The following is a 27731-nucleotide window of genomic DNA, read 5'->3' as shown; positions in this document are numbered from 1 at the left end:
GAGATGGAATTTAAACAGTTGACCGACCGGTGCGCTTATTCCCTGGTGGCGTTTTGGCTTTGATGTCCATGCTTTACTCAGTACCACTATTGTTGCCAAATTGTTAGACGGTCGCAGCTCTACTCATCTCGACTTGGAAATTACTCGCACAAATTTTATTAACATTTGAATGGACAGGCGCAGAGAGTGCATTTTCAGATCAAATGAGAGGAAAATAAGTATTGTTGACCAAGCTTAACGCCAAATTGTTGAAGCCGGGCCGATTTTGTGGACGTCTTAGAAAAGCAACCGGGTGGACATTGTGACTTAATTTGCGGTGGAAGCAGCGGCTGGTGTAAGGGTTCAATTCAACTAGTGCCCGGGTTTTGTTGGTGACATGAAATACTCCTGAATCGCGATTGCAAGTTGAATTACCGACCATTCTTCGCAACAAAGGGACACTGTGTTATTGTATAGTTGTTTTTACGTTCATAGATGTACTGTCGGTGTGTAAAGGCTTCACAATACAGTGAGAATTCGATGTGAAGACCGACTATTGAGCAATCATCAACTCCAGCACAGTAGCCAGTCGAAGTCCGGGGACACACACTTAGTACACGGCCTTAATTGACCGCTTTATTACCAAAAGACACACATAAATGCTATGTTTATGGTCCAGCTATAGCATGGAGCTACTGACGTGACATTGTGGATATTATATTGATTGACTCAGTTGGAAATTGATCGGAAGGGGTTGGCGAATTGAGCTGTAACTCGTGGACATATTCAAGGTGCTGTTGAGTTTTACTAGGCAGGCTTCACTGTCCTGTGAAAACACACTGACGCGTGCACATCACTACATTCAAACCAATGTAATGCTCCATTTAGTTCATGGTTTTCGGGGCAATAGTGCACCATTACAAACTTCTGCAATCACATGCTTGGCCATTTTACCATTTACTGTGCAGTAGGAACTAGGGAAAGAATTGACGAGCATATAACTATTAGGGAGCGTTTGATGTTTTATCGATGTCATTGGGACGGTCATAACTATTGATGTACCTCGTATTGGCCGTCAGAGTGTCATAACACGTTTTTATAATGAACCTAACACCTTATTGTTTTGTCTTCACTTAGTTACATTTTAATGTTACACTTTTAAAGATGTATGTTGTGTTTATCAGTTTTTGCCCTTTGTTCTTCGTAATTTTAACAACAATAGCGTCATTAGTGGTGTTGTTTTGCTTTCCCATAGGGTTTCAACCAAAGCCACGCCGTTGCAGTCTACTCAAAGATGGCGAAACTGAACGCGCTGTTATTATTTATTTCAACACTAGGATTTGCTCTCAGCGAAAAAGGTAAGAGATTTCTATTCAATTTCATTTCGAACCACAAGACACTGGCGGGGAGTATAAAACTACCAGGGTTCACGGTCGGCAACGACGTGCAGTTCAGCATTGTACGACAGCAGCTGACGAACGCGAACTGAAACCATACCCTTTCAGCGGTCGTCGGCTGGTGTCTCTGAACTGGGACTGAACCGCACACGAATTCCTTCTCAGTGGCATGTGAAGTTCCATTCATGTAGTATGTGATTTAGTGTGTCCTTAGTTGACTGATGCATATTCCCTGGACGGTCATAGTGGACTGTTTCCACCTCGTTCGGGTTCACAGCGTCATTTCAGCTAATTACTGAGTGATTTATAAGCTTCCTTTAGAGTGACTAAAATACTTCCATTGTGTAAGAACTCGAAATACAACCTAACTGCAAAAAGGAAGCCATAAAAGTACTACCCGTCGAGTCCAGGCGAGCTTCTTCACCGTCGTGTGACTTGATGTCAAATAAAATGTTGTGAAACGGTCTATTTTACATTGTTGGGTGAATTTTATGAAAGATTTGATGGCACTTGGTTGATGAGATGGGCCGTCCTTTCATTGGATTCTATTTAACACCTCAGGGGCTAGGGCTAATACACATGTAGTGAGTCCGCAGTGTCCGTATTGTGGAACTCGTTAAAGACATCAACAGCAAATGCCTTGCTTAATTGTTCTACACTTTAGACGATTATATTGTCCTTTGAAACGGTCAGAATGGACACCAGGTTTAGCAAAGTAACTGCCTTGTTATCATGGGCAGCCATTTTGATCTTCTCCTCCACCTAGATACCAGGCCCGTCGTGCCCTAGAAGTTGACCTGCTGTAATTTATTATGTTGACTCGGAATATTAACATGTATTTGCTGTTAGTTTAACTCAAAACACTTAATAATTTACGAGGGGTGAGTTAGTGGGACACTATGCACTAGGACCGAGCAGCAGTACATCTCTTCACAGGATTTCTTGTACACAGTCTAGAGTTACCCGACCACGACTCCTATTTACAACAACCAAACAAAGTCGAATGGACACGTTCAAATAAATCACCAAAGGCAGACAGGATAAACTGACAGTGTTCAAATTTTGACTACAGTATTGGCCCAACTGCTATTTACAGTTGCGTTTGTTGTTAGTACAACAACCATACCCCCTTCCCAGGTTTCTGTTATCTCCTGTTTCCTGTGTTTTGGATTGGTTTATTAGATACTACCAGTGTGGGGTTAGTTGATCAGTAATTACTGTTTAAACATGAAATTAAACATTACAATCAGACAGTGTTTTCAGTGATGAAAAGAAGTGTTGAACTCCAGAATTCAATATTTTGGAGTGACTTTTCTTCTATTTTAAAAAAAAATTGTTGACAAATTTTTTTTTCTGTTGACCATGTTACATTTGAGTCCCACAAAGCAATCCGTCAACAACCTTGAATAAAGGGGAACACTTAAAGCACACACCCGCTGCTGGCCTGCAAACATAGTCTTTTATGTTGAAGAGAAACTGGAGCCAAGAAAATGAAAGGCGAGATGGAGCCTAAATTTCAGTTTTTGCCATGGAGCATTTCACTGCAATGGAAGAGTCATGGGTTTTTGTAATGACCAGCAAAGATTTGAATTCTCAATTTCACCAGGTTGGACTGGTATAGTACCTCTCAGACAAAGATTTTTTGAGTGAGACTAGAGAAGATAATAATAGCCTGACCTTGGAGGGAGGGGATGTTTGACCTTTAACCCCGCATTAAGTGTACCAGACAGGGATGAATTAAATGCACATGCTTGTACCATCAAAAGATCAATTTTAATAGTAATTATCGGACTGGAATGAATTATTTGGGTTTGTTTTTGGAAAAAAGGGATGGAGAAAAGTTGACTTTTTGAAAGCACTGGTTGGAAAGCAGCAGAGATAGCAATCTGTGAAATGGGTGGGTGGAATTTGACTGCCTAGACCAAATGGACCAGTTTGGATGAAATATGTGAGTAGAGCGAAATAGACTAGAGAGATTTATGATAGGCCGTTAGCAGGGGCAAAAGGCAAACAGGCTTGCTATTGTGAAAGTTGAAATGAGGCGAAGTTATTTGCATGGCAGTGTTCAGCTTGCAGTCAGGGCTGGCCTGATTTGACAGTGACAAATTGCTACATTCTATACTAAAGCTTCAACATGGTCCCGGGCATATGTTTGTTCATGTCTAATAAGGGCGCAAAACAAGCAGTTTACAAGCCAACTAAACAAGAACTAGTGAAATCTTCTAATCAGCTGAGTGCCTTGTCACTTTACAAATGTGTTGTGCACATGTTAGAATTAGTACATAGTTTGGTAACACAGCCAGGTCACACCAGCGGTTCTCCCCCCTCCATGTTATCATGACCCAACACAACCAAACCTTAAAAACCTTACAATTGTTTTCTTAGTACACTAATGGTTGTTTTTCCAGCGTATGGGGTGGATTTTGGTATGTGCCAGTTTGGAGAAGGTCGACCACAGAGTTAGACGTCAAAGTGAAAAATGACCTGACTGTCTTATTTGACAAATGTATGCACTCTGACTTAGGCTCAAGGCCAAAAACGACCTCAAATAAAAACATTGTGGAAGCCATTAATTTTAACTCGGGATAAAAGATATGTCAAACTCAGAAAGAAAGTAAATTTGTGTGGAAGAATTTTGTGTCAGAAAAAGAACAAAAAATTGCAGCTGAAGCTGCTTCATTCAACTAAGCAGCAGGATGTGGTGTATAGCGAATGTTTGCGTTGGGCAAACTTGTCAGCATGGGCAATGACAAGAAACACCAGAGGAAAAGTCTGTTGTTGATAAAAATAGTAGTGAATACACACACACCAGCCTTAGTATAGTATCTAACACACACCAAAGTACTAGTATATCCATGGGCAAAATTCGACCCCTAATAATACTATAGTGTTGGGGAGTAGATGTATTACCTGAGTTACTTTTGACAACAGAGTTACTCTAAACAGGAACACTTGGTCAAATGTACCTGAATTAAGCAGTTAACGTGGCTACATTCCAGGTAAACAAAAGCTGAAAAGCTTGCGACAGTTTTTGAGTAGAGAATGCAGCAACTACAATTCATTTGTTCGCCATTTCAGTATTGTTTAGAGAGATTGTCCAGTCGCCTTACAACCACACGTTTTATGATCACACGCAATATTTTGGATTAGTACATATTTGGGTAGCATTTGGGGGAGATTATTTGTGGTGAAAACGCAATTAAGTTGTGATGGAAAGAAGCCAAGCAGGCAGTAGTGATAAATGCTACTATGTAACAAGCAACTTTACCCTTACAGTATTGCATATTAATAATGACCAATTTACTCCAAATAATAGTTGCTACTGACAAATTTTCACTTCCTCTGACGCAAGCCGGTCAAATTTGTGTTTTTAAAAACTGAATTGCAATTCAGAATCTGATTTGTGCAGTCAAAATCGATTTTTCTTCCTGGTTAAAAATAATGGTGTACGTTTTGACAGAGTGCAGGTACATTTGTAACTATATTGCATTTATTAGTTGCCAATATTGTAATGTGCAATTATTGTTGCTAGAGAAATTGACACCCTCCGTATTTGAAACAGCGAAAGTGGGTTTCTTTGTCTGAGACTTTTTTTAAAGCAGTAATGATTGAATTAAACGACATTGGTAAAATTCAATCGTCTCGGGTTCTATTGTTCACACGATAGACAAATTAAATCAAGCATTATACGTTCATACTAACCATCCACAGATTGAGTTTTATTGAAAGTCTTCCATAGATGTATCTTTGTAAACATATAACATTTCTTAACATATTCGCTTCGTTTCACAGATATTTTTCCGACATAACGCAACCTCAGGTCAGTTTTGAAAAAGAAAAGAAGTTGTCACTAATTTAGCATAGCTAAAATTGTTAACGATGTTGGATGTTTTGGCAAGTGTTAATGAAAATGTTAGATTGAAATTGAACTCTCTATGGGTTATGTATTATATAAAACATACATGTAATTTTTACAAATAATAAGTCAAATAACATGATGAAACATAAAATTAATTTGCATGGTACCAGACATTGATAGCAAATGAATCTTAGTCAAGTAGAAAAATACAAAATCAACTGACCTTGAAGAGAAAAAAAATAAAAATAACTACCAGATAGACTATGGAAGGTGTTTGATTGCCTTATTTGCAAAGTGAGTGGGATTCTCTCCATGGGTAATGTTTGTCTTTTGTCTTCAAAATCAAACACACCAGAACACACAACAAAATTGCACATTTAACTAAATATAGCAGAAGAATTTACATTTGTCTCCGAATTTGTAAAACATTGTATATCATGTCAAGATGATGTATATTGATATGATAATACATGTAATAGTAATAAATAAATTTGCTTCTCAAAACTTAAGTATTTGTTTTGTTTATGCAAGTAAAAGAAAAATATGTACATAAACCCATTTTGATGTCTCTGAAGTCTACTGTGTACAAAGTCAATGCCATGAATAATTCTTACTTAATTAAGCTGTGTGGGACATAGACTGTTTGCACTGATTTATTTCGATATCAAATTTCACTTATCCTAAAATACAGAATATTGTTTGACTTTCTGAATTAATTATGAAGTGTTGTTGTTTTTGGAATAATTCACCGTAATGTACAGGTTTATGAAGATTTTACACATATTTAATTGAAAGAAGAAAAAAAGTGACATTCATAACTAAAGTTTTCCTTCCCACAGACTGTCCTGTTTTTTCTGCCATTTAATATATAACCAACTACATTTATGTACAAATACAAATGTGCTATTTCACTACTTTGATGTTTAGAAAACCTTGGCAAAATTTCCATTCTTAAAATTTTTTTCAGATTGTTTGTTAAACTCTTGTACTTCAGGCAAGTTGCATTTGCAGTACAAGTTTTGCTGTTGATGTTTTTTGGTAACTTGAAATTTAAATTTAAATGAATCTTTTTCCGCCACAGTTTTACAACAAAGATTTGTGATCAGAAACTTACATTGCGGATGCAACTTGCCTGAAATACAAGAGTTTAGCAAACAAATGTGAAAATAATTGTCAGTCAGTCAGTACTGTAAGTCGGTACTTTAGTTAAATCTAGAAAACTTCCTCAGATTTGTTTGTAATGGTTATTCTATCAGGTGTTTGTTAAATGAATTATCAACTATAAATTTTGCTCGATTTCCTCCTTCCAATCGTGTTAAAGCAATGACTAGATACAAATCTGTGTAAATTCCTCAGGCTTTTAACCGAAGTGGTCTTCCAAAGTAATGCCTAAATTGATAGGAAAGGGTAAATTATAAAAGCTAGGTTGAGTATATAGTTTTAAAAAGTAAGGAACGTGTAAACCGGAAAAACTCTTGAGCTGTGTAGCTCTGCGATTAGTGCGTTGAACATTCAGTAGATGTGATATAAGATTACGAAAGGATATATGGTGATGGAGTAGAAAGTGGAGAAGATAGAGTGAATGTCATTTTGATATCGCTGGTAAGATCTGGAGGGATTCCCCTTGTAAAGAATAATAAGCTTGAATGGGAAGAGTCATAAAAAAGACGAGCAGTAGGTAGTGAGTTGTATCTCTTAAATCATACCATTGTTCATGTTGTAATAAACGCAAACCAATGTTAGTTTTGGGAGTATAGAATGTGACATTTTATGTTCTTATTCTCCAATGAAACATAAATCAGTGACTGTCCATTCATGCATCCACTCACTCTTGAACTTGGCCATTGGGCCTGGCATCCACGTACTGAAGGCAACATTTTTGTCACATCCACGAGATTATAGGTTCATGTTTTATAGTTTGCCATATCCCTGACATGATTTGAAGAAATTAAAAAATAATGTATGTATGCGAAGGTCACATTATCACATTATTTGATTTAGTTTGTGATAAATAGGTGGAGTGGTTTTTACCTTTAGGGTTTTTCAACAGGCTAACAGAACAGAAATGAAACAATCTGGTAAAAGTTGCTGTACCTTGATGTTGAACATTTTTAGAGTGAGAATCTCAGTTGTCAGACACTTCTAGATATATTTTGTCTGTGAATAACCTTCAACAAAAAATGGCACATGAGAATGAGTGCATTTGAAGGTCTTATGAGTTGACTATTATAGTGCATAAAGTTAATGTGTAATTATAAGTAAATATTAAAGATAGCCAGAAGTATGTCAGGTACCACATGTTTTTGTTGCTCACTAAAGGAGGCTGATGATGATACATCAGTCTAGTCTGACACATTCAATGCTTGAATCATTATATAACACTTTCATCAGTGAAATGAAAAGGTGGGAAATTTTACTAAAGCTCGTAATTTTGCTTCATGGAAATTTGCGTCGTGCTGTTGTTACATATTGCACCTACAGATGTGTTATCCATTGGTGTTATTTCCTAACTTAAAACATGTAAAATATCAAGATTTCTCTCTTTTGGAACATTTTTTTTTTTGAAAACATGTCAGATTGAAACATTTCATAGTTGATGAGTCAACAGGTTACTTTGAATTTAGCTTTTCGACTTTAAAAATTTAGATTTACTTTTCAGAAAACCTTCAAATTCAACAACTATTACTAAAAATATTGAGAAACTAGCACATGATCTTGTAGCATCAAATTTTAGCTATTCAGTGTAACACCCATGTATTATTCATTTGTACCACAAATGTAATAATGCAGTGAGAATTTTATTACTTAAAATTGGGTTTTCCCTTCCAGTAAAATATCGCTTCTCTTTCCAAGGACATTTCATTAAGGAATTAAACGTATTGTTTTCTAGAGAAATACTTTATTTAAGGGGGAAGCAAAGAATTTGAATTTCAACAAATTGCAATTTGAAGGTGCTTATTGGCAAAGTCATGATGCCAGTTTTGACTGAGATTCACCTAAAACTATGGAATCGTGAGAAATGGTTTGAGAATTACTACTAAAAGTTCTTGAAAATAGATCCAAAATGTCACTTTTGTGGAATGAAAGGTTATGAAAAAGAAAGCATACTGGTAGTTGATCTTGAAGTTATTTGATATTCTCTGTAATGAGGTGATTTTGTTGTCGTCTATCCTCCCCCTCCAATCTTTATCACCCAGACCTCAAAAATAAAATTATATTATGTATAAATGAAAATTCCTACCAAGTTAAAAAAAAAATTTGAAAATGAAACCAATTTTTGCTGACATGTCATCAGCATCAGAAGTGAAACATGTACTCCAAACAGTTGGCTGCAATACACTTCTGACAAGGTGTCAGCGAAAATTTGTGATTTATTTTCCAATAAATTTTTGACTTGGAGCAGAAATTTTTATTTATAACTATGAACCCAGAGTCTCAGTGAACATTCATTCTCGCGATATAGTTTATCATTCTGATCGTAATCACTATTTTTCATCTTTGAATATATCAAAAATAAGACTTTTATAATAATTATGAATAAAGATATCACTGCAGCCCTGAAAATGTTCATATCGAGAATAAATTTTTCATTTCATAAACGGAAGACAGTAAAAAATGTTTAGTTTCTAAGCTCCTTTTATTACTATGTCTCAAATGCACAATATTTTGTCTCCGGTTCCCAGTTGCAGAATAAAAAAATTGAAGAAAATCAAAACTGAGACTTCAATTATTCCACATAATGAGAACAATGATTAGTAAATATTAAAATCATAGTAGTCTGATCATTTTATTTCACATATTTATTCAAATAATAGCTGAAGTATAATTGAATAAATAAAGACATGGGGAAATCAAATAAATCAAATTAGAATTTTGTTACTTGTAGTTTTTCCACCATTAAAATGTGAAACGAGACACAAATTATAGCAATCTGAAATTGCAATCATTATAGTAAGTATTGAATAAATGATTGTAGTATTTGATAATTATCATGTACCAGCGAGTAATGAATGAAATGCTAATGTAATTGCAAATGTAATTTAATGAGCTAGACTAGAATAGAGGATACAGGAGTACTTGAGGGCCGGACAGCAAATGGGCCCCCCCAGATAATTATTGATTTTAACTGCTTGATGGACAGGTAATCGTAACATTTCCAAGCAGCTGGTCAGATTCATTTTCATATGAAATAATATGAATCTGGTAATTCTAAATATTAAAGTTCAGTTATCAGCGTGCTAAAATATCACCTAAAGTAGTAGCTTGTCTGCATGAGTGATAGTAGTAAGACAGCTGTCTACACACACAGGAAAGACTGTTTGTTTACATTCGCTGCAAACAGAGCTCGTTCCATTTACATTCTTGCTTTGGTCCTGTCTTAACGAGTAAAATAACTGCTTTGATAGCGATGTGAGTTCTAGAGCTATTCATATTGATTTTTTTACGCTTCTTAAAACAACATTAAAATTACAGCTTTATGCGATTCTGAAATTGATTTTTGTTGATTTTCTGGTTCCAGTTAACTGTTCTGCCACATCTCTTCAAATAGAAAACACAGCAATGCATTACAGAGTTGTGCAATATGATACGAATTGAAATTGACTCGCAACACAAATCAATGGGAAAAATATGCAGATTGTGAGATGGCTATAAATTTCTGTCATCACATGGAATCGTTTTTCGCTGTGATCCGACTTTGTTGAACCAGCTCAGGTCGGTTTCAGGTGACTCATCGACTGTAGAGAAAAGAGATGAGATGAGAGTGAAAGACAATTACAGCATCAAAATCGTCAACTTTTCATGCTAGCTGACTTACGGATTACATTTCTCTGATGTGATATATGATATTAATAAGGGGTTGATGTATTTCTGCCGATCGAAATTCATCCCATTATTTCTCCCGCTACGCCAAGAATATATTGGAACGTGAAAAATAGGCTTAGAGCTACATACTATATCAGTCAGGCTCTCTACGGTAGCCGACACCTGATAACTTTAATGGCGGTGAATCGAGAGTGAGAAAACACTCAAATATAATGGCAAACATTGAGGCAGAATTAAGCTGCAAGTGTGTGATATATATGGAGACATGTTAGATGTGTACATTTCAACAACTGATAGTATTCATGTGATGTTTGTGTTTTGTCCTTTTTGTTACAGTATAGAATTGCAGTAACATTGTTAAACAATAATCAGATACTGTGTATACAACAAACAACTCATTCACAGTCTTTTGAATTCTTATTTCCTTGCAGGACCTCCAAAACTTGCTGAAGTAGTGGATGGTTTTCAAAGAGTCCGGGCTGGCAGAACAATTAAATTGCTTTGCCCTGTCGAAGGCGATCCTCCCCCACTATCAACATGGACAAAAGATAAACAAAACATTCATAGTGGTTGGGACCGATTTCGAGTTTTACGCCAAGGATTAAAAATACGAGACATTGCGATGGAAGATGCAGGGCAGTATGTGTGCAAAGCAACAAACGGATTTGGAAGTGTCATAGTCAATTATACAGTAACAGTAGTTGAGGGTGAGTTGATCAACTTTCACATGCTCTCTCGCCCGTTATCTCTATTGTGTGATTCTGTCCTGATTTACCCCTTCCATCTACCCCATTAGTGTCTACTATACACTGTAGAATCAACATTTGATGCATTTTTCCCTCTCTTAATGGCCATGCAGTTATTTGACATCAATTTGAAACGACAGACAGCTCCGAGTGGGTGATATGTGGACTGAAGATATTGAGCTATGTTTGCCGAGTTGAGGAACCACGTATCAGATTATTAGCCCGTCATACACATTCACAATATTACCATTTCAATAGTGAAGGACTAAGGATAAATCCCCTGCATTTGAGCTGCCTATTAAGGCAGACTTAACTGCTATATTAAATGAAATTAATGTGAGTGAGTATGTGTGTGTGTTCTAAACTAGGCCATAATAATAGCAGGTATATAATATCAAACCGCTCTCTTGTCAATTCATCATCACTCCAGCTTTGTCGATCTTTATATATTGACTAAAAACTGACCTGGCATTTAAGTGTTGAGAGAAGGGGCAGGCGATTTATCCCGCCTCGTTTTTTTTTACAGCAGTACTTTTCATGTGGTTACTATGGCAACGGAAGCGGAGGGAGCAAGCTGAGAAGTTTGTCTAATGTGTTTACAATGATGAATTTGTTCTTTTTGTATCAGTTTACTCTATCAGGTCAAAGTACAATTGCTACAGTTTGCCTTCCAACAACTGTCTTCTCTCATTGTAGCCGTTAACCTTACAGATGCTGAGGTCACCCAAAGATCTTAAAAACTAAACTCTTAACATAAAACAGGTGTCTCACTATAGAATATTTCACATACCTCGTTTATAAATGAGGATTTGGAAATTCAAAAAGATGTGTTTTTTGTGCGATAAGGACGTAGACAAATGTGTTTTTGTGGTTGTTATTTTTTCTGTGATGAATGGGGTCATGCATATGGTCATTTCAAGGACAGTGGACCAATTTATCTTCATGTTGTACTAGTGGATTTGTTTGTAGAAAACCAAACACTTTGTCATCGGCAATGATATACATAGTGAGATCTAAAATTCATAATATCAATACATAAATGTATCACTAAAACATTTATGTAAGAACTACCCTGGCAGACCAATTGTCCCCAATGTATAATGCTTGCAGGGTATATCTGACATATTGAGTTAATTTCTCCAGGTTGTGTGTAAATCCACCGTCAGCGTTCTAATGACTTTCTAGATCCAATACACAAATGTGTAAACTTGACATAACATCGGAGAAAAATCATGATTATTGCTTCCACTTGGGTTAAATGACCACCTCAGGTCATGGAATTTCCATACTGGCAATCTAATGCTGTTCAGTAGCATGTACATCAATTGTAGGAAAACAATTTGCTGAGAATGTTGTTGGATGTCCCAACAGATTTCTGACAATCCTCCTAGCTATGCCTGCCAATAATCCTTCTGCTGACTACCATTAAGCCGCAATGAATGTGCTTCATGATGATAAATCTCTTTAAAAAAAGTAAATTTGCCTGTCACGGTTTCGTGATCACATACTGATCAGGTTTGGAAATCAGTCAACAGAGTTAACACTCATAGGAGATGACAGTCCCTCATCAGCAGAGAGAGAAAACTCATTGACAAGATTCAAAGAACCAAAGATTCTGACAAAACAATCAGGAGGAAAAAATTACGAAGTTCAAATAACGTTGAACCGTAACTGATCAGCTCTGATTACTTTTCTGTGTGTCTTAAACTCTGGAAGCCATCTGTGTTAGGTATATAACCTGCTAACATAAGTGATTTTAAACCATCCACAATTTCAGATCAAGTTATTACATCATATTGTATCTCGCTGTCTAACAAGGTCGTTTCTATGTTGATCTACCATTGTGAAGTACAAGTTTGTTGTGGTTCACTGACTAGCTGTGCAGTAGAGCTGAAGTCAGTTTAGGAGCCAGACTGTTTTTTTGTGGAGCCAAAGTTTTGTTTTTGGAGCCAGTGTAAAAAACAGTTTTGTTATCCAGGGAGCACTGTTGTGTTACTCAAAATAATAAACAAATCTTGTAAGAGTACTTGGGAAAAGCCTTTTATGGAAAGTAAAGTTGTGCACCAAAGATATCAAAGAATTTCCTCATTCTGAAATAGGATAGGAGACAGGCATGGATGATGATGATGATGAGGGCTTGTGTGTTTTTTCGTTGTTGTTGAAAAGAGTGTGGTGTTTTGACAACACTGTGGTAGATACAAAGTAGGCAACAGTTACGCATGATGACAGATTTGTGCAGTAGGTGAAAGTTGTACATGTACATATTATACATACACTGTAATGATACAATATCGGACTTGCTACTCATTCACACTCACTAAAGTATATCTGAAACACTAGAACAAAGATGAAAATATTCACCAATCTTTTCACAATAATTTCCTTTGCATTTATCAAATTTTTTTCTGGGATTTTTTTTCACAATGCTTGGCGAACTTTTAGGGTGATTGTCCAATTTTCTTCCCTGGCAACGGAACATGTAGTATGGAATATCTAGATATGAAAAGATAACGTTTCATTGTCTATTTGTCTGTCAAGGTCAACATTTTAAAAATTATTTTGTCCACATGCTCAATAGATTAGTGATGTATATTTATAATATTATTACAGCAAATTTGTGAAAAAAAAAGAATTTGAAATTGTGATGACGTGTGGTTATGGAGGATTGATGTTCTAATTGCTATGTTAAATTTTACTGTCAGACTCAGAGTTCAGAGTTTTGAGCAATAGCGAAGGAAGCATCAGGAAGCCAGAAAAATGAAATAAATTCCACAATTGAGTATTAATAGAAATCAACTCATAATCATGCTGAGTTTGGGAGATGACCCCATCACTACTACAGATCAACTCTCCACCCAACATTTGCAATGCATCATTCAAAACAATTGCGTATCTAGCTTCCATGATGTGTACGTGTGTCTTTCATGATGGTATGTAATTTGGGGTTTTTCAGATTTCAGTTTATGGGTTGCTAAGTTGTTGCTAAGATAAATGGGGCATTGTAATGAAACAGCACGTTGCCGAGGCAATAAAAAAAGGATCAGTGGATTAATGACTATGACAGGAAATATGACATTATTTCTAAATATGACATTGTAACTTAGAACAGAGAAAGACCATAAAAAGTACAAATGAACAAGCTGTCCTCAATCATTAACATTAGGCTCTACTTAGGCAAGGGGTCAAAGGTCTTATGCATGTTGTCGTAATTGTAGCTAAGGTGCCAGTGCTTTTTCACACTGAACCTCAATCGGAATTAAACGCCATGCTTTTTCTTAAATGGCTTTTGATCACAGTAAATGTACTAACATATCGTTTAATTCGCTCATTTATGAAATGAGCGTTTATGTCGTTTGTAGATTGTGAACAGGTTGAGTCAACTAAGATAGTAGATCAGTGCTGGAAATAGACTAAGATGATTTACTGGGGTCATTTGAAATTGAAGGGACAATTATTTTTTACACGAGTGTATGCAAATTTGAAGTGTTTTTGTGACCGTTTTAAAACCCAGACTACATACATGTAGATAGGAAAATAGTATCAAGTGTGTAGTTTAGTTCTTATAAATTTAGGTAAATTTTTACCCGGCATTTCTACTGGGGATAGAATATTGAAGCTTTCCTCATCGTGTTTTTACCTAACAAAATACTAGTGAATGTCGGAAAATCATGTAACTGATATTTTTATAAATTTGTGCAGAATGTTTTGGAAATACAGATATAGATAAAAAATTAAAACTATCATTACATGTATTTTATGAACAATTTAAAAACTGTGTACTACTTACTAGCATGGAGAAATCTGTTATGAATTAATCATATTTTAATACACAGAAAAATGGAATGACTTGAAGGGCTACTACATATCGTGTGTATAATAATATTGCCTGTAACCTGTGTATTAACTTACATAGATTGTACTATTATGTACTATTATGTACTACAAAGTGCTAAATTGTAATATTATTTAATGTAAGTTATTATGCTAACAAGCGTACCAGGTGTTCTTTTATGAAATATTAAAACTTTCAGTGTATGTCTGGGTTGTTGTTTTTTACAAAAGGATCTTTTTGACCAAAATTTCCATACTTAGGTTTCTCAACAGATTTGTTCAAACACAATAACCTCTTTGGTAGTAACAATTCTGTTGAATCGCAAGATGTTTTACTTGACTTGGGTCTGGGGATAGATACTGTGCACACGTGTTTCCAAAATATGTTCATCAAGTCTGGGGATGAAAACTAGAGATTAAAAGTACACAGAGAGGTGTTTAATGCCCTATATAATTATGAGCTATTTTCAGCAGCAGACAGAAATTTATTAGTGAAAAATGATGTGTTAATTTGGCGTAAAACCTGTATGAGTACAAGTAAACAGATGGGGGAACACCTGATTTATTAGTAATGTCTGTTTTACTTTACAGGCTCCTAAAGTTTTATAGGACATGTACTAAAAAATGATGAGCATTGCAATGACCTATTTGAATTTGAGGGAATCCCTTGCTTTCTATTTTTACCAAACTATGTCAGTGTTAGAGAATACTAGTAACAATATGATGAACTCATTTTAGTGGCTTTTTATTAGATTTTAATGGCAATTTGAATATTTTTGATTCTGGTAAATAGACAATGTGACAAAGTAAGGGGAAAATTCAACCTCCATGCATGGTTAGTAGAGTGTTGTGTTTACATAACTTCATTTTTATTAGCTTGTTAGATGTTTTGTAATTATACATATAGTATTTGTGTTTGTGTAAGATGTTGACTTGAGGGGTTGGTAAATTTGGACTTGAGTTCATGCCTTCCAGAGTGTATTATCAGCAAGAAAGGTCATAAAAACCAGCTACTAGATTTACCCGCTAATGTACAAGTTACATAATCACTTGATACAGGTACACAGCAATCTCAACTAGTAATCTTTGTAAATTGCATAAGCTTCAGCCGAAACTCAAAATTTCAAACTTTGAACTCTGGATATCTGAGGATCCGACCTAGCACAACTGACCATTTTGTCTGGTGTTAGGGTTTGAGCGGGTCAAAGGTCGGTTCTAAGCCCTGCATTCAATGTTTAAGCCATCTTGAATAGTCGTTGGCCATACATGCTCTATGGACTATTTGCTTTTCTTTTGTCTCCTCTAGATCTATTATGGTAGCAAGAGATAGAAAACAACTAGTTTACAATGTTCTTTTTGAAGCCTTTCACAACACCCACTTCCAAATAGAAACCAGCTAAACTTATAAACTCCAAACACTGGTATCTGGGTAAAGAATCTGTTCTCTCGTTCCTGAAGGATGTGTGAACCAATGGCATGAAAATAAATATGTTATAACAGCGAAAGTATGATGTAAGCAAGTAGGGAGTTTTTTCGCTGCGTTTGTTACATTGTTTTGGTATACACAGAGTGGGCTTGAAAGTAGGAAGAATGCTTTGGAGACTGGTGTTATTGAGAGTGTGTTTATGCTATACTGGGTATCAATGGGCTTTGTAGTATAGGCTTAGATGTCAGGCAACTTATACCATTAAGACTAGTGGAGCCAAGCAAATCTAGCCCCAGGCCAAAACTGGTCCTAATGATTAGCAGAAATTGAGTGGAGAATGTCAGCGCTGTGTATGTACAAATTACTACCGTGTAGTCAAGTGCAGATAATGTGTACAATGAAATCTCACCAATATTAACATCACATTCCACCAAGACATAAAAGCCTCTGTCTTTTTACCTACTGCTTCTCCAAATACTAACAGAATGGGCATTGCCCAGACTACACAAGAGACTTCGTTTTTCTTCACTTCCACTCAATTTTCCAAAATTGCTAAAAGCTTTAGTTTGTTTTTCTCTCATACCCCAAGCCCATTGATCGGAATGTGTACACATGAAGTCTGTCGTCGCTGGTCTTCCGTGTGTTTGTCAAAGATGGTCCCCAGTGGTTTTGTTTTCCATATTGTGCACTCAGGTCAACTAGGCCTTCTCCAAACTAAACATAATCTGTTCAAAGTTACCCCATTCCCAAAGGATACTAAATTAAAGGGCCTCCCAAGATACCCCTGTACTAACACAGTGAGTGCACAAATGAAGTAGGAACAAAGCTGGAATGTTAACAACATCTATAGCTGACAGCAAATTAGACTCAGGGTTTCTGTTGAAAGAGACTGTAGCTATTTGAAGCAAGATTTGTGTTTTCAAGGCGTTTTCCTTGAAATAACAGCGTGCAAGTTTGTCATTCTAACATCCCTTTGGTTGCTGAGAAATTCTATACTTTCATTTAATTTGTATTTAGTTACACCAGTTGATAAATACTTAACATGTAAATAAAACTATTTAGGCAGGTATCAATGTATTTTGTATACTGTAAACCGAGATATTTTGGCTACTAGAAATTTTTGTGTTCTTGTCATCTTCAGCTAGTTCTCAAAGACTACTTTTTACTAATTACCAGACTGGTATATTGTGTTCATGTACAAAAAGACGTTTTAGTCACTACTTACTTTTGTTTTTTTCTTGTCCAGTGAAATAAGCAAAAAAAAAAATCTTTAGCAAAAATTTCCAGGTTTATAGTATGCAACCGATGTCAAATATGAAGCAAAAATTTTCAGTTCAATTTTTCAACTCAAAATTAACAAACAGAATGAATGTGAGACTTAAATATAATTAAAATTATAGTGTCCTGTTTGTATTCTCAAAGAACTGACCAAGCCTATATGTTTTTTGGATATTTTTGATAACAAAAACCCCAACATTTCATCTGATGAGTCACTATAGCGTGAAATAAAAGTATTTATTTTTCTACATATGTTTTGTAAATCAATTTGGCATAAAAGTCCAGAATGTCATAATCAAGAATACAAATTTTGATGAATTTGCAAATGTGAAATAAATATCGTCATCATGTGGCAATAAGGATTTTCTTGTGATTCATCAGTAATATGTCACTTTGATGAAAAAAAGCCATCACAATATTATTTCATATTCATCAGCTGTATTGTGTTGATGGACATCTAAAGAAAAAATGATTGCCTTCATATGCATTCCCCCTTCTAAATGAGAGAACAAGCTTGACAGTTGACTATAACGATCAATGAAGATATATCGACAAACAGGGAAAGTTGACAAAAGCTTAGACATGTTGCTTCAGGCTCTAGAGCCCAAATGCTATTTATCATAAATGAAATATTGAAATAAAAATGATAAAAAAAAACATTGTGACAAAACAGGAGTAAATAAATGATAGATCTAACACTTCAATACATATTTGCACTAACTTTACACAATGGAGGATATATGCATATTTTATTTCCTGTTTTGTTGAATGATTGGGTTTTAATTTTTCAAGATCATCGGAAATGACTGTATTAGAGATAGATGACTTTGTACGTAAACCAGCAAGTATTAGAGATAGGAATGTGTACACCCCACCCTTCTGTTCCCAAATAAAAAAACTCTTGTAATTTCAACTCTAATCTCATTCCTTCGCTACCAAAATTTTAGACAGACTTTAAGGCATTATCGTAAGTTTTCAGGAATGTTTTCATTTTAGGAAAGTCATCTGTAGTAGAAGTAACTTCAACAGGTCAACATACATGTTACATACTCCTCATTTGCAACTTGGCAGAATTAACATGTGAAAGTGAATTTGCTGTACATAGATAACATACAGAGCCAGGCACAAGCATGGCTATCATTACTTTTTTAGTAGAAGTTTGAAATAATCGAAATATTCCTTTAGTTTTCCTGAAATTTTTACCAGATATGCTGCATCCAAATGAAATGTCCACTGCTCAAATTTAACCTGATCTCCCATTCTTGTTACTGGGGTTCCAAATGCCTCAGATTTCCCAATGTCTGTTACCAGGGTTGTAATGCCTCAGATCTCCCATTCTCTGTTACCAGGGTTGTAATGCCTCAGATCTCCCAAAGCCTGTTTATACCAAGGTTCCAAATGCCTCAAATTTCCCAATGTCTGTTACCAGGGTTTTGAATGCCTCAGATCTGCCAATGTCTGTTACCAGGGTTCCAAATGCCTCAAATTTCCCAGTGTCTGTTACCAGGGTTCTAAATGCCTCAGATCTCCCAGTGTCTGTTACCAGGGTTCTAAATGCCTCAGATCTCCCAGTGTCTGTTACCAGGGTTCTAAATGCCTCAGATCTTCCAGTGTCTGTTACCAGGGTTCTAAATGCCTCAGATCTCCCAGTGTCTGTTACCAGGGTTCTAAATGCCCAGCGTTAGTACAGTACTAGCTGCAACACACTACACTGCACTACACAGAAGAAGGCTTCTATCACATCAGACATGTAGATCAATGCAAAGGATTGTACTTAGAGAGGCCTTGCTTTGATGTGATCCATTTCCCCTCCAGTCAGATTTAACTCTGGCATCCATGTTGTAAATGGCGCTGGTAGCAAATTTCCTACTCTTGATATAAAAAGTGATTTTTCAGCTTGAGTAGTCAAGCTTTCTTGCCCAACTATAAGTAGACAGCTCCCCGGGCTGCTCTACCAATAGAATGATTTGTCCAACATGTGTTTTCGTGATAAGGATATTACCTATACTCCCTCTGAACAACTTCTAAATGACATTCCCGTGTTTGTTTGTTTATTTTCCAGCCTCCAAACCTGATACAAGCAGACCTCCAAATCCTAGTAATAATGGGAATCCATTATCAGCTAGCAAAGAAGAATATGATGCAATCAGTGGAGGGAAAACCCCAGGAAGTAAGTTACAAAAAATTCATTTTTGTCCCCATTTGTTAAGCCTTGTAATACTTCTCCATGCATCTTGTGTGGTGTTTGGTGTTCCAATCACAGGAAGTTTTCCTCATTGGTTTAGATGCATAATGCAGATTATAGTGAACCTAATATCTTGCCTAGAGGATATTTATAATCAATAGAAACCACTCAAGGCCTGGTACAAGACCTCCACCTAGGGTGTAACATTGTAATCAGACCAGGCTGTCCCATGTTGTTGGCACTCTACCGGAGCCAATAATCTTGACCCACCAATATCTCTTTACTTAAGAAATATTGACCAAATCAGTTGGGTAAATTGTGTGCCAGATCGTCACTTTTCTGCATCATTGCAGTTCTGTTGTCATTCTTCAACATTTATTACAAAGTGAATATATTAAATATTTATCTTTTAAATTTTCTGTAGAAACAGGTTAGGATTCACAGAGTAATAAAGTTGCCCTTTCAATTTCAACAATAGTATGTGTTTCCCAACTATAAATGTTTAATATTTGATCAAAATTCTCACTTTTCTGTCCCTTTCCGACTTAAATAAACTTCACAGTAGTCTGTAACCATGGAAATAATTATACTTGTAACCATGGAAATAATTATACTTGTAACCATGGAAATAATTATACTCTGTAACCATGGAAATAATTATACACTGTAAAGTTGGTTTGAGCATGAATTCTTGTTGTATACCAGTTTAAGCTTCGTTACAAAATAATTTTCACCCCACAAATTTTGCAAGAATGAATGATTGGTTGTGATGTATGCATTGAATAATTACCATTAGATATTAGAGTAAAGATTAACAGTAGAAAAAGCATTCTAAATAAAGTTGAAGTGGCTTAAACTGAGTTTACAAGTGAAAATATTGAAATAAAGCTTTGATTAAACTGTTTTAGTAGAATGTAATGTCAATGTATGCCTTCTATGATGTTACATTTGTCTGCTGGCATTGTTAGAACAGTTGATTTCATAGTAGGGGTTTCTGTTACGTACTATAAAATATTATGTCATTAGATCTTTTATATGGTATATCTTTCTACAAGGTATGAATTCAGTGAATTGCAAGTGATGGTTTAGTATAATTCGGTAAGCAGAATACTAGAAGTACCTTAAAAATATGCATAAAAAATTACACTCCAAAAACATAAACTTGTCAAAAATTACGCTCCAAAAACATGTAAACTTATAAAAAATTACACTCTAAAAGCATAAACTCATCAAAAATTATGCTCCAAAAATATATAAACTCATTAAAAATTACTCTAAAATAATGAACTTGTCATATATTACACTCCAAAAACATATAAAAAATTACGTTCCAAAAACATAAACTTGTCAAAAATTACTGTAAAAACATAAACTTGGCAAAAATTACGTTCCAAAAATATATAAACTCAGCATATGCCTTTTCTTTTCTTTTCTTTTTTTTACAAATTTTTGAGCCAAAACTTTCCATCTTTTTTAACTAATCCATTTGAAGTCAGGCTCAACAAGTATGAAATCAAATATAGTTACTTATAAGAAGTTTTTAGGGTGTTTACAATCAGTAATGTTTTCTCCTTGTGGAAAAGGTTACTCGTTCGGTATTTCATAAAGCTGATTTGTACACAGAAGGACACTTGTCAAAGGATTTGGAAAAGACCTGCAGGTATCACTTGAAGACAAACACCTGTTTTTTGTTTAAAAACATTGCAAACAAGAAACAGTGCACACATTCAGTTTTACAGTTTTCAAATTACACAGTTTTAGTATCAAAGGCAAATTAAATTGATGTACCTTTTGATTCAGACAAAACAAACCTGAGAAGACAACTAATTACAGAAAATTTAGTAAGGTCTTTTATTTTATATCTTGCGGCAAGGACAAAATAACCAAAAGTTAGAACACAATATCAGCCAGTGATAAACAATCTTCTCTAGAGGTCCATTAAAATGGAATTTAACTTTTTTTTAGGTAAAATATCGGAAACATAATAAATCGATTATATTTCATTAGATAATAAACAATTTATTTCCCTACACTTTAAATATTTAATGATATTTACATATTAATGAGTTAATTACCATAATAGTTTGAGTGTTTCAAATCAAGTTTTTTGGAGGTAATGTAAACTGGCAGGATTTGTGAGCGCCCTCATGTGGTAGACATTACGGGTGGTATCACCATCTGTATAATTATGCTAATTCCATTCTTTATCCATTTATCAGTTTCTCATGAATTATCAGCTAAGTAGTTGTGTTCTTTTTTGGCAGTCATCCAAATTTTGGAAAGCTTTTATTCAAAAACTTATAAGACATGTATTTTATTGTTAATTCTAGGGTATTAAAGAAAACTAGAAAATATCTTTTTGCCAGACTAGAGGCAAACATTCTCTTAGTCTACATTAGCGCATAGATGTCTTATCCAACATGATTCTTCTATTATTGCATATTAATTAGTCAATTTGCATATTTGCTAGCTGGTTTATGAAGAACCATATATTTGTAAATCTTTGAAAATTTAACATTTTTTTGAATGAATGTTCTTATATTGAGATTTATGTAAATCAGGTTATCTACTGCGATATTACTGAATCTTATCAGTTATCAAATCTCTTGATAGATGCACCTTGTGAAAGAAGTATTGTAATTGAATATTTATGAGCTAATTAGCATATTATTTATATTTACTTCCAGCAAAGCCAAGATTTTCACAGCCAAGTAAAATGTCAAGGAAGGAAATACAAAGACCAGTTGGAAGCTCAGTTCGACTTAAGTGTGTCGCGACAGGTCACCCAAGACCAACTATAGTTTGGTTAAAAGATACACAAAAACTAACCAATGATCAGTTAGGAGAAGGTCAACGTGCCAGATGGACGCTAAAATTACGAAATTTACAGTCTGGTGACGGTGGACAATATACATGCATTGTTTCAAATAGTGTTGGAAGTATTAATACAACCTATACATTAGATGTAATTGGTAAGTATATTGAACTATACTAAAATGTAGGCTAGGCTTGTCACCTCATTTCGAGACATCATTAACTTCAAATTGATTGCATTGTTTGATTAGTTTTCATGCATGGTGAGATGGTTATATTGGGTATGCGTCAGCAAATTTATATTTGTGAGAATTTTCTTGGAATTTGAAATAAATTATTTTCAATAATTTATCATGTTTGAAGACTAGGTAGTACACGTATCAATCAATTATCGCCTTGTTTAGAAGTAAACTATGATTATGACTATGGTTACTGCAGACATTTTGATTGGAGTTTTTACAGATTAACTCGATAGATTGAAGCGAGTAGAACGTGTATAGCACCATATAGGAAATGTCTGGTTTAGAAATATAGAATCTCATTTAATGTGAATTTGTTATGGTTTAAAAATTATATTTTTTTGTAATACAGTACTAGAAAATTATCACATGGATGAAATTTCAAGCAAACAAATGTAGTTAGCATAGCGTATTGTCCACTTAATGTTGACATTGTAAATCCAGGGTATGTTAAGGAGTCTAATTCCAATCTCTAGCCTGACCCTAACCTGAACCCCCTAGCATAGATAGATTTATTGCCATGTTGCTGTAGTGCTGTTAATTTTATCCATCTTCTAGGCTTTGTAATATCACAATGAACTGATTTTGAACATATTATATTAAGGTTTCTTTCTTTTTCTTCACTGCAGAGCGATTTGGACCAAAGTCACCAGATCTTATTGGTGAACACCCAACAAACACAACAGTGAATTATGGAGACACTGCTTCTTTTCAGTGTAAAGTACGAAGTGATGTGAAGCCACACATCCAGTGGCTAAAACGTGTGGAACCTCACATGAAACACAAAGAATTGAACACAACCATTGATTTCAATGGAGCAAAACTTATTGTCTTACCAGCTGGTGATGTCTGGATCAGGCCGGACGGGGCTTATTTGAATAAGTTAGTTATACAGCATGCAACTGAGGAGGATGCTGGGATGTATGTGTGTCTAGGTGCAAATACTATGGGATATAACTACAGAACAGCATTTTTGAGAGTTCAACCAGGTTAGTAATAACAATTTCACAGTTTGCTGGGAATGGGTGTAAGCATGGAAGTACAGGTACAATATTGAGGGATCACCGAACGACTGTGCATATCATACACATTTTATGTTCCCCAAGAACAATTTGGAGAGATGAGAAACAGGCTTCGCACAGACCACTCAATACAAATACAAACAACACAACATTCCTGCCGAAAGGCACTGTATGTGCACACACACATCACTTTTAGCTTTGAAAAGCTGAGCCTGCAATACAGTAACTTTGAATAGCTTGTTTGTTCCAAGGATGATGTGTGTGTGTCTGTGTATCAGTAGGGGTTGGATGATGTTGTTTATATTTGTATTGATTGAGTGTGTGAAGCCCGTTTCTTATCTATCTAAATTGTTCTGAGGGAACAAAAAATGTGTATGATACGCATAGTCGTTCGGCAATCCCTCACTGTTTTACCTGTATAACCCACAGAAAGAACAACTAAGAATAGATGAAAGACTATAGGAGGGAAACCGATGTTTGCACCAGTAATCAGAGAAATTGTTCCCAAATGATTTGTAAATTACATCTTCCAGGTGTTTGTAAAGAGATTAGCATATTCATTCTTCCCATGGATGTTTTGTTTTTTTTATGAGTTGTTTTATTTGAAGAGAAACAAATTACAGAAACATAAGTGGGAAATAATACATGGCACCGTTTGGGACATCCAAAACAATTTACAATGCAGAAGTAGGAAACAAAATACGCTCAAACTTCAAAAGTTATCCCATTTTGCAAAACAGTCCTTTCTCATAGCAATATACTTCCATGGTGTAGTCTTTCTCCAAGTCTAGGGACATGAGTTACAGCGATATTTCTGTTCCTGAAATGAAAATGTTGATCTTGTTAAATCCATGTTTCTACAACTTTTGAAAAGATTTTCAAAAATCTCAAACTATGACAGATGATGGGAAAAATTTGTAATGATATGAACTTTTTAACTCGCTACATTGCGATTCAGCACACACATGTAAGTGGTAATTGTTGTTGTTGTTGCAAAGCCAACAGTCTGTAATTTCATTGGTGTATCTAGAGAACTGTTGGAAAAGGAATGTTACAATTGTAGGTGGACATGCAAAGGTGTAAACAGCAGAGAAGTAACACCTGGCCTGGGACAAGTTATCATGGCAGGTCAAAAATATGTGAATTCCTAAAAAGAATTTTTTTTTGGGGGGTGCCACTGTTCAACTGTAAAAGCCTGTGGTAGATGTTGCCTTCCTCACGCCTCAGTTGATCCTGAATAATGGCTTTGATGTATCTAAGGACAGTGTTTGACGACATGGTACTGTGTGCATTCCCTTGAATCAGAAATCACTTAAATGTCATCTGCAAAATAAAAAGATGTATCATTATCTGTCAGAGATTATTTATTTTTTTCTTATCATTTCTCTCCAGATCCCAATAAACCGAAGGAAAAAACCTATAACAACTCAAGCCCGGAATTTGAAAGTCCATCCCAGTCATCGAGTACAATACCGTTGCCAGTGATTATTGGTGTACCAGCCGGTATCTGTATATTAGTGTGTGTGGTGATGGTATGGTGCTGTCAACAACGAGGCAGAACGTGTTCAAATTCAGCAGCAATTTACAGACAACAGCATCAACAAAGGATGCTTACACAACAGATGAGGGTAGTAGAGAGGGAACAATTTCTTGCTTTGCAACAGCAACAGCTTGCAAACTCTGCAATGCAGACGAGTCGAGAAAAAGTCTATCCAACACACACGTATACGTCGGACACATTGAACAGTAACTGTAGCAGTGCTAGTAAAATACAACATCATCAACATTTACACGTCCACCATTGCTAGCACAAAGTGAGAACTACCTCAGTAGTGAAAACAAAAACGACAAAAAAAAAAAACATCACAAGAAAGTGTGCCTTCTGTGAAGAGAGAGAAGAATTCTGTACAAAAAAAAAACGGATGGACTACTTAAGACTTCACACATTGATGTGCCAACAAAGCCCCCTTCTAAGTATAAGTGTGAAAAAATCCTCCATGTTGTAACATATTGCTTCAAATATTTCCATTATGTAGAGAACACTCTACAGACCCCATGTATATAATATAGATCTTTTTATTATTATAGAATATTATAGAGAATTATGTAGTGTTTTGTATCAATAATTTGAAGAGAGAGAAAAAAGGAGAAATATTTTGTATGTTTGATAATGATGGAATGACATCAGTGAAATGGTGTGATCCATCCATGTTCCTGTAGACGTAGCCAGAGTTACATAACTGAAGCCACATCATCAGAGTGGCACTGACGTAAGTCAGTTCGGAAACAAAACTTTCTTAATATTTATTGTATGGAGACAATCAGAAAAATATGCATACATAAATGATATATGTCAAATGTAATATATGAACTTTCTTTTCTGTTTTCTGGATTTTTTTTTTTGAGTGTGAAGTTTCATAGACTGCTTCTTTGAAAAATGTTAGTACAGGGTATTTCTATAAGATGCAATCTTGTTTTGTGTCGCCGTGTTGGCCAGTTTTTAGCTAACAACAAAATTACGCAATTATCATAAATTGCACTTCACAAACGTCTTGGATATAAAGCAGCTTTTGCCTTCAAAATCAAAGATAGGTTGGTTGTGGAAAATTAACTTTTTATCAAATAGTTGATTACATTAATCAAAACCTATGATTCCAGAAACAAACAAAAAGGAAATAACTCCTGTGACTTTATTTCAGTATGACATTTTGTGTTTTCCTGCTTGATTTTTCTCACAGTGTTACGACTTATAATTTTATAAGGTTCCAGGATGAAGTAGTCAGGAACACCAAATCTTTCCAGTCATAACGACCCAGGTGATAAGACTCAACATGCTTGCATCATACTTGCAGTGTTTGTATATATAAAAACCATCCATGCAATCTGATATCAAATTTTAAAAAGATTTGTAAACTAGGTACATATAATAGATTTTATTCAGTGCAGGGAACCTGCGGTCTTTCATTTTTGGAATTATTTGGTACGAAAGTCTCCAAACTGCTCTCAAAAGTTTATTTTCCACTACCAACCTTGTCATAGTAAGATATGTGTGAACACTGATTTCCTTACCTTTAAAGGACTTCTAAGCAGAATGTGCTTCTACTGTTGTGATATGCGAGTGCCTTAAGTTGACGACTAGGATGTTCCTTGTCACAGGTCTACATATTCTGGTTGTCATAGCAATCTGTCGTACGCACTACATGTGTATCTGTAATAATGGTAAACAAAAAGTTGGACAAATCATTACAATGTAATGAATAAATTAACATGCAAACCAATCAACTCTACACTGCCAATCACATGACTTGTCGATTGACAAAATGACAATGTATGCTGTAAACTGCAACATTTTTTGATTTTTTTTATGTAAAAGAATGTGTTGTGTAGTAATATCACAATGTTATATTCTCCTATGGGCCTACCTAGTAGTTGCCCCTCAGTATCAGTCTCCCTAGTCTGTATCTTTCATATCCATTTATTAATGTCCAAACCACTGTTGTTTGAAAAAAGCCGCAATAAAATTGGCAAATATTTTACAGTATCTATAAATTGTATGTGTATGTCTATAAATAAGAAATAAGTGATTTGTTGAAATCTCACCATTTCTACCCCATTCTGACAGTAGTCTGCAAGACCATGTTTCTCTTCTGAATGTGTTCCAAGATGGCTTCCTTCTTGAAGAGCACCCCATATGTCCAATCTTACCGTCCCGATCATACCAGTATTTTCCAGTCTGTTTTCTGCTCTAATAATGGAATTGCATAATTGATGGCATTTATGTACCTGGCTTTTTTTTTAGAAATGGCAACTGCAATACTTTCAGTATTGAGACACTCAAATTTCCTCAGTTTACTATTCATACTCGTACGTCATACAAATCATCTTTGAAATTAATTCCAACATACTATTCTTGCTGATATTTAAATTGTGTCCAAGTACACCCAGATATGTCAGAATGATGCTATTGGGTGATATTTGATGATAATCCCTTTTGGGTGTTTACACAGGTATCGGGATATCGAAATAGAAGTAACGATAGCGCCCCCAACGGTATTTTAATTTGTAACTTTGTTTTTATAGCAATTCCCGTGTGTTGTTTCTTCAAGCACCCTACCAACGTTTGCCGCTCTT

General features: G+C 35.3%; 1 protein-coding gene across 1 annotated transcript; it reads left to right on the top strand.

Moving 5' to 3' along the window:
- Positions 1-650: 650 nt before the first annotated feature.
- On the top strand, positions 651-27043 carry LOC144446651 (fibroblast growth factor receptor-like 1). The gene is made up of 7 exons (XM_078136467.1): positions 651-770; positions 1235-1337; positions 10491-10766; positions 19403-19510; positions 22213-22497; positions 23208-23567; positions 24993-27043. The coding sequence occupies exons 2-7, from the start codon at positions 1274-1276 to the stop codon at positions 25406-25408; spliced, it is 1509 nt and encodes a 502-aa protein (XP_077992593.1). The 5' UTR covers positions 651-770; positions 1235-1273; the 3' UTR covers positions 25409-27043.
- Positions 27044-27731: the final 688 nt, after the last annotated feature.

This window comes from Glandiceps talaboti, chromosome 15, assembly GCF_964340395.1.
Source record: "Glandiceps talaboti chromosome 15, keGlaTala1.1, whole genome shotgun sequence".
Taxonomy (NCBI): domain Eukaryota; kingdom Metazoa; phylum Hemichordata; class Enteropneusta; family Spengelidae; genus Glandiceps; species Glandiceps talaboti.
Note: the sequence above shows the minus strand (reverse complement) of the source record. Positions and strands in the feature narration are given on the sequence as shown.